The sequence below is a fragment of the Bombus impatiens genome, unplaced genomic scaffold (assembly GCF_000188095.3).
Source record: "Bombus impatiens unplaced genomic scaffold, BIMP_2.2 scf_0377, whole genome shotgun sequence".
NCBI classification, from domain to species: Eukaryota; Metazoa; Arthropoda; class Insecta; order Hymenoptera; family Apidae; genus Bombus; species Bombus impatiens.
Window position 1 is genome coordinate 1,362,364 of NT_176796.1, and position 16,508 is coordinate 1,378,871.

A 16,508-nucleotide genomic window follows, 5' to 3' on the forward strand; every position below is an offset into this window, starting at 1 on the left:
GCCTCTTCAGCCTGCGAATCTGGTCCGTCGTATCAAGTAGTCCAGTGATTAGGGGGTTTCGGTGTTTGTTGACTCTTTTGCTATATCTATCGCTATATTTTGCTATTTTCTCTTTGATTGTGGGTATCTTGAGGTCGCGATGGATGGTTTCGTTGATAACATACCAAGGTGCGTCTATTAAGGATCTTAGCGTTTTCGATTGGAAGCGTTGTAGTATTTCGATGTTGGAGTTACTTGCTGTTCCCCATAGTTGGATTCCGTAGGTCCAGACAGGTCTTATTACGGTCTTGTAGAGGGTAAGACCTAAAACCTAACTGTAATTTTAAAAATTTTAGAAAGTTTAGGATGAGTAATAAATTATCCCTCAAGGAGTAGTGTCACAGATGCAATGAATGCCACGTTTCGTGCACAAAAGACGGACAGATGGGCAGATGTTCTGTTCTCTATAAGGAACCGTGCATATTTCATATTCTGATAGTAGAATACTTCAGCATTAACTTACTATGCCTATTCCAAATTCTAGTTGTGAAATATTCCATTGAAAGAACTAAATTCTAAATGCTCCTGCACATATAAGTGCATTATTACTCTTTATATTACTTATATAACAAACTTATAGCAACCATGGACGGAATCGATTATTATTTTTCTCTTAATATCTAATCGCACTTCTGATGCGGTAAACGGAAAAGATAAGACGAGGCTCTGTTAAGAGTAATTCGTATGAAATTTTCTACTTTCACAACAATAACTTATGAATAGAATATAATAAAGTCCGACATGGTATTTTATGATAGTAATATAAAACTTTTAGAGAAGGAGAAAGTAGTAAAAATTTCACGAGTACAGTGGAAAATCGGAAGTATCCTGGAAAAGTTCCTATATTGAAAAGAATTTTGGCCCTAAAAAGGGCCGATTGTTTATAGAAGAAGAAAAATAGGCTGTTTAGGCTCTCTCTCCTCGAATACGGCGGGCCAACTGAATGTCTTTTGGCATAATGGTAACACGTTTAGCATGGATTGCGCACAGGTTGGTATCTTCGAAAAGACCAACGAGGTAAGCTTCGCTAGCTTCTTGCAAAGCCATGACGGCGGAGCTCTGGAATCTCAGATCGGTCTTGAAATCTTGAGCGATCTCACGAACCAGACGTTGGAATGGTAACTTCCTGATCAGCAGTTCGGTGCTCTTTTGGTATCTTCGGATTTCACGAAGAGCGACAGTTCCAGGCCTGTAGCGATGAGGCTTCTTCACTCCACCGGTAGCCGGGGCACTCTTACGAGCAGCCTTGGTGGCCAATTGCTTACGTGGAGCCTTTCCACCAGTCGATTTACGAGCAGTCTGCTTGGTACGAGCCATTCTTTCAAACAGTCGGAAAATACAGCGATACGTTCACCGTTATGACAAAATGTAGAATACGCTCCGCGCTTGGAAGTTCCCACTTTTATGTGATGCAACTACCGGCTGCCGGCTTTTGATTGGTCGAGCGTCGCACTGGAAGGGGAACTACGCGACCGTCAACACAACAAAGCTTCTATTCTATTTCTGCCTGTTTTATTTCTTTTATATTCAGGCAAATGTAGTTGTGGCTGTGATAGATTTGAAATTTTAGCAACAAATGAGTCCAAGTTTGAAAATATTTAAGAATAGATAATACCATTAAGGGTCGATACAAGATTGGTACAAATACCTAGTACAAAAGGAAATCGTGTGACTTAATCAAAATAGTTATATCCAAAAAACCATACCTTCAAGAAGCCCCTCTCCCACAACAGAGCGGAAATGCCATAACCAAGTAAGATCTTACAGACAACGTAGCAGACAAGATGGATAGCCACATAGAAAATATTCAAGAAGCGTTCTACGTCCTTAAGTAATAAGAGTCAATAAGAACTAATATCATTTTAACCTCAATGCCTAAACTTATGATTATGAAGTTAGAGTAACCTTCCAATCCATTCCAGCTATTCAACAATTGTTTTAATATGCAAAATGACGTTTAGTTCAAAGATACAAAATCCACAATCAACGACCACAGACGGAAGTCACAGTCTATTCACTTTTTATTTATTATTTCAAGCCTGAATATTTCTTCTTTTACACGGTACATTTCTGCGATTGACGATAAAGCAATGTTTTAAGTTTCGTTAAAAATTAAATCTAATTTCGAGACAAAAATATTACCAGGGTTAGGATAGAAGTAAAGGATGATTTTTTTAGGAAAGAGTAACCATTAAATTCAGTGAAAACCGGATTTTGCATACAAAGAACGTGGAGCAGATGTTCGACGCAGATGTTCTGTTCTCTGTAGGGGACCGAAGTACAATGTTTACTCCAAATTCTAATTACAATATAATATTGCAGCAAAATCATAAATTCTAAATATTTCAGTGTACTTTAAATTATATAAAATCGACGTCATAAAAAAGAAAAATGAATCGTAAAACATAATTGATCTGTACTACCTGAATTTAGATCTTTAAACAGAAATTTTAAATTACTTATTACTATATTATTACATTCTATATCATCCATCCGATTTACATATTTATTACGTCAATACGCACTATTGATCTCTTTTTTTAAGAAATTTAATCACAATTCTAATATGATAAATGAGAGAGATAGGGGGAGATATCTATTAGGAGTTTGGAAACATTCATATAAAATTTTCTACTTTCACGACAATAATTTTGAATAAAACATGATAAAGATTTAGATTGTATTTTATTTTTCTTTTTTTTTTTTATTTGGTATACTATTTACAATCAATTCTCGTTGAGAACGATGGTATTTTATGGCAGCAATAGAATAATAATTTTACGGAGTATCCTTCCAATCCATTCCAGCTATTCAGCAATTGTTTTAATATGCAAAATGACGTTTAGTTCAAAGATACAAAATCCACAATCAACGACGGTGCTCTTTTGGTATCTTCGGATTTCACGAAGAGCGACAGTTCCAGGCCTGTAGCGATGAGGCTTCTTCACTCCACCGGTAGCCGGGGCACTCTTACGAGCAGCCTTGGTGGCCAATTGCTTACGTGGAGCCTTTCCACCAGTCGATTTACGAGCAGTCTGCTTGGTACGAGCCATTCTTTCAAACAGTCGGAAAATACAGCGATACGTTCACCGTTATGACAAAATGTAGAATACGCTCCGCGCTTGGAAGTTCCCACTTTTATGTGATGCAACTACCGGCTGCCGGCTTTTGATTGGTCGAGCGTCGCACTGGAAGGGGAACTACGCGACCGTCAACACAACAAAGCTTCTATTCTATTTCTGCCTGTTTTATTTCTTTTATATTCAGGCAAATGTAGTTGTGGCTGTGATAGATTTGAAATTTTAGCAACAAATGAGTCCAAGTTTGAAAATATTTAAGAATAGATAATACCATTAAGGGTCGATACAAGATTGGTACAAATACCTAGTACAAAAGGAAATCGTGTGACTTAATCAAAATAGTTATATCCAAAAAACCATACCTTCAAGAAGCCCCTCTCCCACAACAGAGCGGAAATGCCATAACCAAGTAAGATCTTACAGACAACGTAACAGACAAGATGGATAGCCACATAGAAAATATTCAAGAAGCGTTCTACGTCCTTAAGTAATAAGAGTCAATAAGAACTAATATCATTTTAACCTCAATGCCTAAACTTATGATTATGAAGTTAGAGTAACCTTCCAATCCATTCCAGCTATTCAACAATTGTTTTAATATGCAAAATGACGTTTAGTTCAAAGATACAAAATCCACAATCAACGATCACAGACGGAAGTCACAGTCTATTCACTTTTTATTTATTATTTCAAGCCTGAATATTTCTTCTTTTACACGGTACATTTCTGCGATTCACGATAAAGCAATGTTTTAAGTTTCGTTAAAAATTAAATCTAATTTCGAGACAAAAATATTACCAGGGTTAGGATAGAAGTAAAGGATGATTTTTTTAGGAAAGAGTAACCATTAAATTCAGTGAAAACCGGATTTTGCATACAAAGAACGTGGAGCAGATGTTCGACGCAGATGTTCTGTTCTCTGTAGGGGACCGAAGTACAATGTTTACTCCAAATTCTAATTACAATATAATATTGCAGCAAAATCATAAATTCTAAATATTTCAGTGTACTTTAAATTATATAAAATCGACGTCATAAAAAAGAAAAATGAATCGTAAAACATAATTAAATTCAGACAATTCTTTTGTAACGCTTTTCGCGACATGCGTTCTAGCGTTGTCGTGATGGAAGATAACGTTTTTCCTATTCACTAAACCAAGTCGTTTTTCAGCTAGTGCTTTCCTTAATTTTTCTAACTGAGTGCAATATTTGTCTGAATTAATGGTATCACCATTAGATAAAAGTTCAAAATAGAGTATTCCTTTATAATCCCACCATACACACAAAAGAACTTTACGTGGATGTAACCCTGGTTTTGCACAGCGTTGAGGTGGCTGATTTCGTTGAGACCAGCTACGTTCCAGTTCAGGGTTTTCGTAAAGTATCCACTTTTCATCATCAGTTACCAGGCGTTTAAGGATGCCTAAGCACTCAAACGTTCTACCTTGACACCATCCCCATTTTTTTAAACATGTATGAATCGTTGTCTTAGGTATTTTCAGAACATTTGACATCTCTTGAACTGTCAAACTTCGTGATTTTTCAACAAGATCCCGAATTTTATCTTCGTCTGTCTGAGGAGGACGCCCGGAGCGCATTTTCTCCGTAAACAGCACATATGTTTTTCGTGGCAATTGTTACAGAACTTCCTTTCCGAAATTCATATAACATGAGATGTCGCAAATGGATACGCATTTCACTCATGATTTTTTACAGCGACACATTCTTCGTAATGATAAAATATAGAATATGTTTCGTGCTTGGAAGTTCCCACTTCTACGTGATGCAACTATCGGCTACCGGCTTTTGATTGGCCAAGCGCGGACTGGAGGGGAAATGCGCAACTGTAAGTATAAAAGCGCGGTGCCAGGAGAATCAAGCATCCACTTAGTGGTCGCTGTTTCACTGATACTGATCTAGTTACGCAATGACTGGCCGTGGTAAGGGAGGAAAAGGATTGGGAAAAGGAGGAGCAAAGCGTCATAGAAAGGTTTTGCGTGATAACATCCAAGGTATCACCAAGCCAGCCATCCGTCGTCTTGCTCGTCGTGGCGGTGTGAAGCGTATTTCTGGATTGATATACGAAGAAACGCGTGGTGTATTGAAGGTGTTCTTGGAAAACGTTATCCGAGATGCCGTAACCTACACTGAACACGCCAAGAGGAAAACTGTGACGGCTATGGACGTAGTCTACGCCTTAAAACGTCAAGGAAGAACTCTTTATGGGTTTGGTGGTTAATTTCTCTTGCCGCATTCACCTCCTCACAATCAAACGGCCCTTATCAGGGCCAACAATATTTACGACGATGGAATTTTCTGTTTCGAAGAACTCGCTGTGAAAATTGATAAAGCACTGGTGGATTTCCAATCGCTCATCCTTACATATTGTACGCCCATTTTATGTGTCACAAGTTTTTAGTGCTCTTTTGAAATGGCGGTATCTCTGAGATATATATAGTTTTATTGAATTATCTTTTGGAATCCATGCTTGTGTTGCGAATTAAATAAAAATTTTTCTTGGATTTGTATATGCGTAATAAAAAACCTAACCTATAAAACATACATACATACATACATCCATACATCCAACTTTTCAAGTCGATAGTTTCCTAAGCTTATTGAAATTTAAAAATTATTTAAAAACGAAAAATTACGTAATTTTTTAATCCTAGACATTACCCTCTGGATTTAAATGTTAGATTCAACTAGAATCAAACATCAATAATCATTTATTATTCACGTTATAGTACCACGCCAGAATAATTTACTTATAATTCCCAATGAGAATTGATTGTAAGCTACTTCCAAATAAAAAAAAAGTTTCTCAATCCCAAAATATACGCTATTTCACGTTTGAGAAAGATTAAAAGTTTTCTTTACAGACTGTGTGTAGAGATCACTTTTCTGTTTCACTCACACACTATTGAACTGTTGTCAATCATAGAATATAAAAATATTTATATATCAGTTTATAAATAATATATATGCATGTACCGTTAATAGAGGAAGCGGGATACAAAATACACTTTAACAGAGAAATATGCATTTTTAACCCTTCCGCCACGAACGTCGCCTATAGGCGGCATCCGCGTGACGACCTGAGTGTACGAGCGTCGCCTATAGACGACGTCCGCGGAATACCACTTAACCATGAGCCCCGCGCAACGTATGAACGCTTTCCGTCGCAATGCTCCGTTCAGTACCGCTATTCCGGTGGCACAGTGGCCCGTACAGCGGTGTCATTCCGACGGAGCACACTGTCGTAGCGAAAGGGTTAATATTGCTATGCACACGAAATGTTCTGTGTTTCTCGAAGACCGATAAAAACCTGAATATACGGGCAAAAAGTTCTCGATTGATGTTAAGTATATTTTCAGTGGGGATACCTTTTACTTCTAGCTTTAAAATAAGACGAATTTGTCAAATCCCACGCTAGCTTTGTACTCTTACGATGGTTATTGTTAGCTATGATAAAAACAAGTATTGAAACAAATAACAGGTTCATTCAAGAAATCACTGAGGAAAGTTTTTAAATTAACATTCATAAAAATCTGGACAAATATAGAAAGCTTCTCAACGCGAGAATTGATTGTAATTTTAATAAATAAATAAATAAATAAATAAAAAAAAAAAATAGAAAGTTAGTATATATATGTCGGAGGCAGGTTGGCATTTTGAGGCGTTCGATGAACCTTTACTTACTTTACCGTCGCGAATGTAGCCAATATTTATCAGTACGAATGTGGACACTACCAGAGGCTACGAGTAATGGTAGTAGGATGGTCGAGATGATAATGACAACGAATTCAGGTTCGATAACAAATCCGCGGTCCACGAGAGGACTAGTATCAACGTGCTACTCGATTCGGGTAACTTCCCGATAACTAAATCGGCAATTCGTCCAACGAATTACTAACAAACTAACTCACTCACTAACTAACTCTAATTCCCTTAATCCAAAAGAGCCTGCCGTTATATACTCCTGTCCCCGCTTCTCGGGTTAATCTTTGTTTTAAGGAGAGCAATATAATCATTTCATACCTCTGTCAGGTACATGTCCCTCCCGTGACCGTGGCTACGTCCGGTGACCTGCCATGTCACTTCGAGCCCAAACCCATCGTCGTAAAATCAGATTGGGACATTAAGACTATTTCTTATTTTTATTACTTAAGGGCGGCTATAGTAAAAGTCTGGACTAGTGTATTGGAGTTTTTCCCAACATTCCGGACGGGAAATCCCGCTGTCTTTCCATCTCCGACATATATATGTCGGAGACGAAAGGCCACCAGAGCTTCCCTCTGAAACTTCGGGAAAATTCGTAAGATTGTAATTAAAGTTTACAGTTGTAACTAAACAATTTGCCGTCAGTCTGCCCGATTGTACTTGTTGGCGATTAGTGATAATAAACTTGGGCTCAAGGCGACCATCAGCCGTCGAACGTAGCCGCGGTCAACGGGACGGGCGCTTCATCTAACAAAGGTATGGAGCGATAGTATGACCCTCATTAAAGGAAATATACCATAGAGGTATCTGACAGTAAAATATGGCAATGGTTCCTTCGGACAATGAATACCTGATGTTGAGGCACGTACACAGCACAAGTCCAGTTAGCCCGAGGACCCGCTATAAAACCTGGGTTTTTCCGGCAATTGAGATTTTTGCAAACGGACGCTTCTCTGACATATATGTTTATGTGTATCTTATTAGCAATGTAATATAATTTAGTGCATTGTGTCTTCATGAACATAAATTATGAGCCGATTTTACTCCAATATTTAAGGAAATATATACAATGTTATATACCCGTTAAGTTTTTTTTCTTTTTTTATTTATTTGTTAAAATTACAATTAATTCTCGCGTTGAGAATTTTCAGTAATGTTAAGTTAATCTCGTTAAGTTAATCAAAAATTTGAGAAGAATATTCAGTCCCATTTTTCAATTTGGAACACTGTCATTAATGCTTCAATGAGGAAGTAATTCTTTTACAAATATCCATTTAAAAAACTGCAAACCAAAACATGTAAACTTATTTCTAGCATTCATGATAATTATTCTACAATAACAATTTTTCTGGAGAATAATAGAATTCTTTCGAAAATATTCACAAAATTATTCAACGTAGTTATGTAGCATATATTTTATGTAAGTATTGCACTTCTCATACATATTTTTTTTTTTTATTTATTTGTTGAAATTACAATCAATTCTTGCGTTGAGAATTTTCAGTAATTTTTCTGGCGTGGCGCAGTGACATGGTTGTTCTCATACATATGCAAACGATTTTCTTTATCATCTTCTTTTTCATCTAACATTTTCTTTTGCATTTCGTATATTTTTCTTTTGTAAGTAAGTAAAAGATTTACATAGTATTCAATACGAAATCATTCGTGCCCGCTTATTCCAGAGATTATTACGTCACGAATTATATCATACTTATTACGTGCTCATTACCTAGAACGATCTTATGTTCATAGAAATTAGAAAAACATTGTCTTAGTAATATAAAATGTATTTTAGTGATATTTACTCGCGTGTTAAGATCAGTTGCGTTTTTACATCTGCTTAAATACCGAAAACGACGAAGACTTGAAAACCTTGTACATTCCTAGACTCGATTGACCTTTTTGGATCTCACGATAATGCCACTCAAAGAATTCTCCAATTCTCGACAAGATATTCTAATCAGTCAAATGAAACGACGCTTGGTTACATGAATGTACATTAATGGAAATTTGAAGTTCTTGGAGTTTGCTTAAACAAGCCGTCTTCATTCTTTTCTTACTATTAAACTGTATTATGTGATATGTATTGTTACTTTTTCTTATTTAAAATATTACGTTTCAAATAATGCTTTTTATTAGGTTTACAATTGTTATATTTCTATTAACAATCCAAACATGATTTACGACGAGCAACATCATGTATTAATCAATATTTTTTATTAAATTTACAATTGTTATATTTATATTAACAATCAAAGCATGGTTTACAAACAAGCAAAATCACGTTTTAACCAATACTTTTTATTCAATTTATAATTGTTATATTTTTGTTAACAATGATAATATGATTTAGGACAAGTAAACGCATAGGTTGAGTACCAGCAGCGCACCAATCAGAGAACGAGAAGCGCAGCGTGGCTCGTGATTGGTGCGCTGCTGGCCACGTTTGACTGGTATAAAGGCGCTGCTGTTCCGACGCTCGACATCATTTTCTATCCAAGTGTGGAAGAGAACTCTTCGCTGTTTTCGTTTTTTCGTGTAAACAATCTTTGAGAGAAAAGATGTCTGGACGTGGAAAAGGTGGCAAAATCAAGGGAAAGGCGAAGTCTCGTTCGAATAGAGCAGGATTGCAGTTCCCCGTTGGTCGTATTCATAGACTGCTTCGCAAAGGAAATTACGCAGAACGCGTTGGTGCTGGTGCACCTGTTTACTTGGCGGCCGTCATGGAATATTTGGCTGCTGAAGTTTTGGAATTGGCTGGTAACGCAGCCAGAGACAACAAGAAGACAAGGATTATTCCAAGACACTTACAACTTGCCATCAGGAATGACGAAGAATTGAACAAACTCTTGTCTGGAGTCACTATCGCCCAAGGTGGTGTTTTGCCAAATATCCAAGCGGTACTGTTACCTAAGAAAACTGAGAAAAAGGCATAAGCTGCTTTTTCCCACTACTTAAAACTTACAAATCGGTCCTTTTCAGGACCAACAATCGTTCTTACAAGGAACAGTCTCGAACTAAACTATTCAGATTAATCATTTTAAAATCGTAGATTCTGTTCGAGTAAACTATCATCATATCGCTCAATTTACGTAATATTTGAACAATATGGTTGATATGCTGACATGGAGTGCAATAGAGTATAGAAGAGGTTAGGTATATAATATCGAATACTATAAAGAATTATTAGTTTCAATAATCTGAAATTAATTTAAGAACATTTCATGATTTTGCGACATATACGCGTCCTGAACACATACATTACCTCTCCCATCCTACCGTTTCTTTACGAATGTCTACAATAGCATGACAAATCGATAGTACTCCGATAAAATAGCGTCTACTCAAAGGATAAGCAAAACCGCGGATTAAAGCTTCGATTCAATCTTACTATACGGCGCTAGTGTATCGTGAGAGCTTACGGCGAGCTAAACAGATCTTAAGAAAATAATCTCTGAAAGACCTCCTTTGTGTAAGATCATTGAACTTTATTCGGCGAATAATACGCAGTTAAAGTATACATGTTCACTTATCGAATAAAATGTAATACTAACAAAATTTCGAATATCACATTCTATGTGCATTATTTTTCGTGCGATCTACTGCAAAGCCTGAATTGTGGTTAGTTACGATTCTTCGATCTAAACGATTTGACTAATAAGAAGAAGAAAGGAAACTTGAAAATATAGTAGAAATCAAGTAAATAACAAAGTTTGACTTGAATATTTCTTTCGCCTTTTTACTCTTCTTCATCGCTGAAAAATAAATTAATATTTAATAATTGAATAGAACTAACTTTCAAAGATATTGATAAAAGATCAAAGATTAGAATTAAAAATAAGCAAGTCCCTTTGCGAGAACATATACAAACAATAGAAAGGAACGAAATTTGAAGGTTGTTCAATCCCTCCACTGACCCGACGCAATATTTCCATTCTGCTCGAGTAAATCTCTCTCTGGTGTAGTGTCCGTGAGACAAAAAAGACGAGGTCGACGGTTGGAAGTTGTCAATGCCATCGAGAATGGTGGACGATCGGCGCGTGAACGTTCGAAGGCGGAGGGGCCTCGGCAAACCGCGTCTATCTCATGCAGACGAAGCGTTACCAGGTGACTCAACTATACTCGTGTACGTCGGTTTCAAAGCGCCGAAAGAAAGGGAAAGTACCCGGGACATCGAAGCATGGGAGCCTAGCGTGCTCTCAGTCCGCGGAAAGCGACTGAACGCATACGAGAAACGATTCTGCGCATCAATTCTGTCGCGCATTCGTGGAGATCGCGATCGAGATTCGTGGTGACACGTTGTGGACCGTTGGAATATCGTTGATCGGATCCTCGTGTGGCGGTCGGTGGCGATTTTCTGTGACGCGGATCGTACTGGATCGAGAAATGGTAAGGAACGATCGATGTGCATGAATCTTTGTTGATGTTCTTTTTAGCGTGGTAGACATCTTGCTCTTTGGAATTCTTGTATATTTAGGACGTATTTACACACGTATTTAACGATCGTTTAACAGTTTGCGATTGTTAGCATTTGACAGTGAAAGATCAAATATTCCGAAGGATTAAAGTTGTGCTCTGTGCTGAATTCTTGTTGGAATTTGGCGCGGAGTTTAAATTCTTTTTTGATATACGATAGTCAGACTGTGGAAACGTTTTATAAAGGTTATTCAGAGAGAAAAATTCGATGGGGGCCATTTTTATTTGTTTACGAGGTTCCTCAAGGAACGTTCAACGCACGAGGTAAATGCATTTCGTTCGATATACATGTGCTCCGTGGACTTTTTACGAGGCAAGGACACCACGATATCGGAGAAGAGATCGAAAATCTGAAAGTCGTTCGTGTACCGTATCCATACTGTTGCTGTAATTGATATAAACCAATAACCAACCCGAATTAACCAACGATCGAATCTCTTGTTTCCTAATAGTGCAGAATTTGAACACGTTAAAATAGCATGTAAACATTCAAATTGTACCTTATCGACCTAGCGAATAAGTATCGATTGCAACATTATGTTGCGCAAATTGTGAAAGACCTTGAACATAGATTGGTTTTCGGTCTTTGATTTGAAAGCTATTTCGTTCGATAAGTTTTTGACTAATCAGTTATGTACATAATAAGTTAACTACTTAAATTGAAATTAATTAAATAAATTATCTAACAGTACGTCGCATAATTTATATACCGATTCGATAAATCATTTCATAATTATTCGAGACACAGAAAATCATAAAAATATCGTAGAAATATTTCTGATAAACAGAAAACGAAGTCAGAGTTGTTTCGGTATTAAATTACAATATCTCAACGAGGTTAATCGTATCTTCGTTAATGGCGGTACAGTCCGTAACCACGTACCTCACGATCTACACCGGATAATAGTATTATGTTAGTATTACGCAATAGCGAAAATTTCACTTTCCGCGGTACGGTCGCGCGCACGAGCGCCCCAAGATAGCGAACTCGCTTGCACGTCGTGTATGCGTTACCTTTGGATACCGGCATAGATTTTTATCGTTCGTTCGTGCTCTCGTCTCCTGTCTCTTTTCGAAGCTTTTTTACACCGTCTGACTTGATCGCCGTGGCTTGCCCAACCGGTCTCTCTATCAAAACGCGCGTATACTTAGCCATACAAGGACGAGCATGTCGACGCGCGCATGTTCCATAGACTATGAATGATGATTTTCGAGTTGAATATACTTCTCGATATTTGAAACAATGCGATTTAGTAATTTTATTATATATTGTTATTAAATCAATTTTCGATTTCTTTTATTTGCATGGATGAAACAAGGAACGAATAATAATAGGCTGCAATGGAAAAATTATTCAATTTAGAATGAAAATGATATTATTTCGAAGAGTATCTGACATAAAAGAAATTTTATAGATATTTATTACAATAAATTTATAAAAAAGTTTAAAGCTCGAGATGGCTTTTCCAGAGTCTCCAGAGTCGATGACTATTCAAAAAATTTTTTAATAAATAAACTTTCCATCTTCAACAAAAATAATTGGATATATCGTAAGTAATGTTCCGCTCTAAAGTCTTCGCTTTCTATGTTTCATTAACACTATGCATGAAATTCGAGGTATCACAATGAAAGAATTACACAACAGTTACGAACTTCGGTTGCGTAATCGACGACCATCTATAAACTAGCTCGATCGCGCGGAAAGGCTTAAATGCAACTACGAACACCATTCTTCCATTTCTCAAACACCACGGTTCGATAACCGCGCAGAAAAATAACCGATACGATTGGTTCGTAACATTTTATTGTCAACGGTTTACTGCGCAATCTAGCGTCCATTGTTCCGTATATCGTACGGAAGACTGGCTCGCCTCTTCGGTAAAACTCGTCGTCGTCGTCATGATGCAACGGATAAAGAAGTGTATCCTTGAAATAGGCGCTTAAACGATAGTATGCTAGGAAGAAAAATTAGAATATCATCCTAATCGTTAGAACGTATAGTATATAGTATATAGACCGTCTTTCGCGTTACAATTACAAAATTCGAATTAGTTATTTATTAATTATTATTATTATTATTATTATTAATTATTAGCTATTTATTAATTAATTATGCATTATATATTTATATATCAGTTAGTTTCATAACTTTACGGTATTATTTTAACGAAATTTTCAGATTCCTTTGAAATGTTATCAATAAAATCGCGATAATCATGTCTGATAATAGTGGCAGTAAGATTTTCGAAAATTTCCTACCTTTTATTTTCTATATTAAGTTTTCAAAAACCTTGAAATTCGCTGCAGGTTTCGATTATGATTAACCTAAATCCGTGGATTTCAAAGTGTTTGTTTCATAGCATATGCATAACGCGGAAGGAACACTATCTAACGTTTACGTTTTATATGCTGTTTATTCTTACGCAATCGGGAAGAAAATATCGGAGTATATGTGAGAATATAAGCTACGTAATGTTATAAGAACCTGCGATTGAATTCATGACTAACGATTTTCTTTTTTTTAGGAGTTCTTCGATTAATCGATCATACATGGAGGAATATCGACCGATTATGATTCCAAATACGTATTGTCTTCGTGGAATGGAATTACCTCAACGAACCACAGATGCTTCAGAATTTCTGCGTGCCTGACATCGCCAATTCGGACTCACGATGTTGGAACCAGTTCTTGGAATATCGACGGTATGGTGGTTGGTGGTGTACGCCAGTATTCTGCTGCTGCTGTCGCCCTTGGTGCTGATCTTCATCGTATTGCTACCGAATTTCCCGATATTGTTGGTCAGAAGAATGTGTTACATTCCGATCGAGTCTATTTGACAAATTGAATCGTCGATTCTTAGAGATCGTACCTCTTTAATCCCCTGTGAGTTTCAATGTTAAAATTTCCTACGGTTTAACGGTTCGGTAAGTCGACGATTGAATTGCAGAAGACTGTTGAAAAATGCATTATTGTGCTCGAAAATTCAAAGCATGGCAAGAGTTACGATAGTCTTTGATAATTCTATGAAAGTACAGAGTTAGCTTTATGATTGTAATTTCGAGCATACAACGAGAGATTGTAGATTGAAAAAAGAAAAGAATTTATAGTCCCCTAATAGATATCTGCACAAAGATATGATACTTGGGACAATGACCATGGAATAAATGGTCGCGGTTGAGAACAAACGTATCTATTTTCCGTTGTTCCATTGTTCGATCAAATCAAAATTAGTCGTAAAGTTAATACTCTATTATGTATCTTAATTTAAAGCGCTCTAATTAGCTATCTACTTCTTTATTTAGGTATACAGATTATTAGGACCATTATTCGTACCGTATAATTTATCATTCCCTTTTTATACGACGATTAAGATGCACCTTGGAATTGTCAAGTATACGCACGATTGATTGGGAATGAATTATAAAGCACTGTCTATCGAAACACCGTTATTTCTGTTTATTTGAATCAACATTTAAACACGATTCGATCGTCCGTTCAGTTCTTCTCCTGTCATGATTCTTTCGTTGCCGTTGCCAAGATTTCGCCATAGCTGTCGCGTGTAGAACGAGTATACCAGACATGTAAAGCCGATATAACGGGAACGACGTTTCGCAAAGTGCGAGCAACACGAAAATTTCGAGAGATCCACCAGTTTTCGAATCCGGTAACAGTAGCGTCGTTGATTCTTACGTCACTGAGCTGGTTTATACGTTCGTCTCGTGTGCACAGCCAGCATTTTTATACATAAACATCTGGCCTACGTGAGAACCGAGCAGCTCCAGAGGCACGTGCTGACCATTCTTAGTTGAAATTATCATTTTGAAACGTTCGAGAAAGCTGAACTAATAATTTTATTATCTTTTTACCACATCTTTGTCTTTCTCTATTCGACTTAAGACATTCACTGCTTATTTCGTAGCTGTATATCTGTAATTAAAAGGTAAAGGACATAAAATTCTTAGGCAAACGCGAAAGGAAAGGTTGTTCGGACAGTTCATAACGTTTTTCACAACCAATGTGTCGTGTGACAGATTCTAATAGAATTGGAAGAAGATTATTTTATCATGAATTTTACTAAATAATAAATTTCGCTACGAACTTTCTCAATAACTTAAGGGTTTCGATACATTTTGAAAAACGAGAACACGTTACATAGATAGGATAATCGAACCAATACCTTTACCTGGATTTTCTCGAGCGTTGATATTTTTCCCCGAATGTCCTTTAATTTTCCTTTCATTAACGAGATTATTATGTAAACGGTAGTGTGTATGTGTGTCATTGAACGTTCACCATTTATCTTGTTAGTCATTCGGTTTCTTTCTTTCTTTTTTCATGAACTTTGAGAACGAATTATTTTTTTATTCGTCATAAATGGCATTTGCTATCGATTGGAGATTGAATGATTAGCGCGTGTCAGTTCGTTGCTGATTTCGTGATACGCGAGCGTGTACGGTCACTGTCACGAATCGATATGTGTATCTCATTAAATCGGACAATCCATGTGTCTAACAACGATCGAGGTCCTTATGTTTATTTCTTTTTTCTTATTTCTTGAAACATTTTAGTTCGTTCGCAACGTACGGGTTGTAGCGTAACGAATGGCCTACTAAATGTGAAATATTATTTTTAACTATCAATAGTATTTATTGAAAGGAAACATTCGAGCCGTAGCCACGTGGAAGAAAAAATTCTTATAGCTACAATTAAGTACCCTCACGTACGTCATTAATCAAGCAGTTACGAAAAGATCGACCGTACCCTTTACATGAGACGTGTTTGGGCCATTATCCCTCTAGTAATTACTTCTTCGCCGGTTGTCTTTATCAGAAACTGTAAATCGTTTGCCTTGTCCAAAGTCAATATTTCATTGCTGGCATTTTCATCATCAGTAACCATCGTCGTTCGTTAATACGATTTATTTTTCTATAAAATACAAATTTTACTTCTCGCAGGATGGAACATATTAATACTAGTATTACTCTTATCTATTTACTTCTGAAGAATGTTTCAAGTTCAATATTCTTCCAATTTTTCGAATTTGAAAATTACAAAATCTCCAAATATTCGAATTTTCAAACTTTCAAATTTTCAAGCTTCCAAACCTCTGAAGAATGTTTCAAGTGCAATATTCTTCGAAGTTTTCGAATTTGAAAATTACAAAATCTCCAAATATTCGAACTTTCAAA

At 36.6% G+C, this 16,508-nt stretch overlaps 4 protein-coding genes across 8 annotated transcripts in view; 3 read left to right on the plus strand and 1 right to left on the minus strand.

Moving 5' to 3' along the window:
• Positions 1 to 893: 893 nt before the first annotated feature.
• On the minus strand, positions 894 to 3,160 carry LOC100744540 (histone H3). 2 transcript variants are annotated; one of them, XM_033320899.1, is made up of 2 exons: positions 2,940 to 3,160; positions 894 to 1,203 (listed from the first exon to the last, which is right to left on the minus strand). In XM_033320899.1, exons 1-2 carry the CDS (start codon positions 3,090 to 3,092, stop codon positions 946 to 948), a joined length of 411 nt encoding a protein of 136 aa, XP_033176790.1. In that variant the 5' UTR covers positions 3,093 to 3,160; the 3' UTR covers positions 894 to 945. The 2 variants fall into 2 exon arrangements, with proteins under 2 accessions (XP_033176790.1, XP_003489853.1); XM_003489805.4 differs by lacking the exon at positions 2,940 to 3,160 and having other exon boundaries at positions 894 to 1,424.
• A 1,825-nt stretch (positions 3,161 to 4,985) lies between these two features.
• On the plus strand, positions 4,986 to 5,641 carry LOC100744659 (histone H4). The gene has a single exon (XM_003489806.4). It carries the CDS (start codon positions 5,047 to 5,049, stop codon positions 5,356 to 5,358), a length of 312 nt encoding a protein of 103 aa, XP_003489854.1. The 5' UTR covers positions 4,986 to 5,046; the 3' UTR covers positions 5,359 to 5,641.
• A 3,707-nt stretch (positions 5,642 to 9,348) lies between these two features.
• LOC100744775 (histone H2A) lies at positions 9,349 to 10,556 on the plus strand. The gene has a single exon (XM_033320933.1). It carries the CDS (start codon positions 9,404 to 9,406, stop codon positions 9,776 to 9,778), a length of 375 nt encoding a protein of 124 aa, XP_033176824.1. The 5' UTR covers positions 9,349 to 9,403; the 3' UTR covers positions 9,779 to 10,556.
• Positions 10,557 to 10,920: 364 nt separating this feature from the next.
• LOC100744898 overlaps positions 10,921 to 16,508 on the plus strand; it is a 9,732-nt gene continuing 4,144 nt past the window's right edge. For 2 of the 4 annotated variants that reach the window (XM_033320930.1, XM_003489808.4), the window contains exons 1-2: positions 10,921 to 11,231; positions 13,844 to 14,021. The gene's annotated coding sequence lies outside the window, so the exon portion shown is untranslated. Of the gene's footprint in view, positions 11,232 to 12,420; positions 12,572 to 13,555; positions 13,771 to 13,843; positions 14,022 to 16,508 lie in introns of those variants that run through there. The other 2 variants (XM_033320931.1, XM_033320932.1) reach the window with 2 other exon arrangements.

What these genes read in the sequence shown, in the direction of transcription:
- LOC100744659 (XM_003489806.4), top strand. Translation starts at nt 5,047, where the DNA reads ATGACTGGCCGTGGTAAGGGAGGAAAAGGATTGGGAAAAGGAGGAGCA.
- LOC100744775 (XM_033320933.1), top strand. Translation starts at nt 9,404, where the DNA reads ATGTCTGGACGTGGAAAAGGTGGCAAAATCAAGGGAAAGGCGAAGTCT.
- LOC100744540 (XM_033320899.1), bottom strand. Translation starts at nt 3,092, where the DNA reads ATGGCTCGTACCAAGCAGACTGCTCGTAAATCGACTGGTGGAAAGGCT. An exon ending in GAACTGTCGCTCTTCGTGAA is followed by an intron (nt 1,204 to 2,939) that starts ATCCGAAGATAC and finishes GCTCTTCGTGAA; the next exon opens with ATCCGAAGATACCAAAAGAG.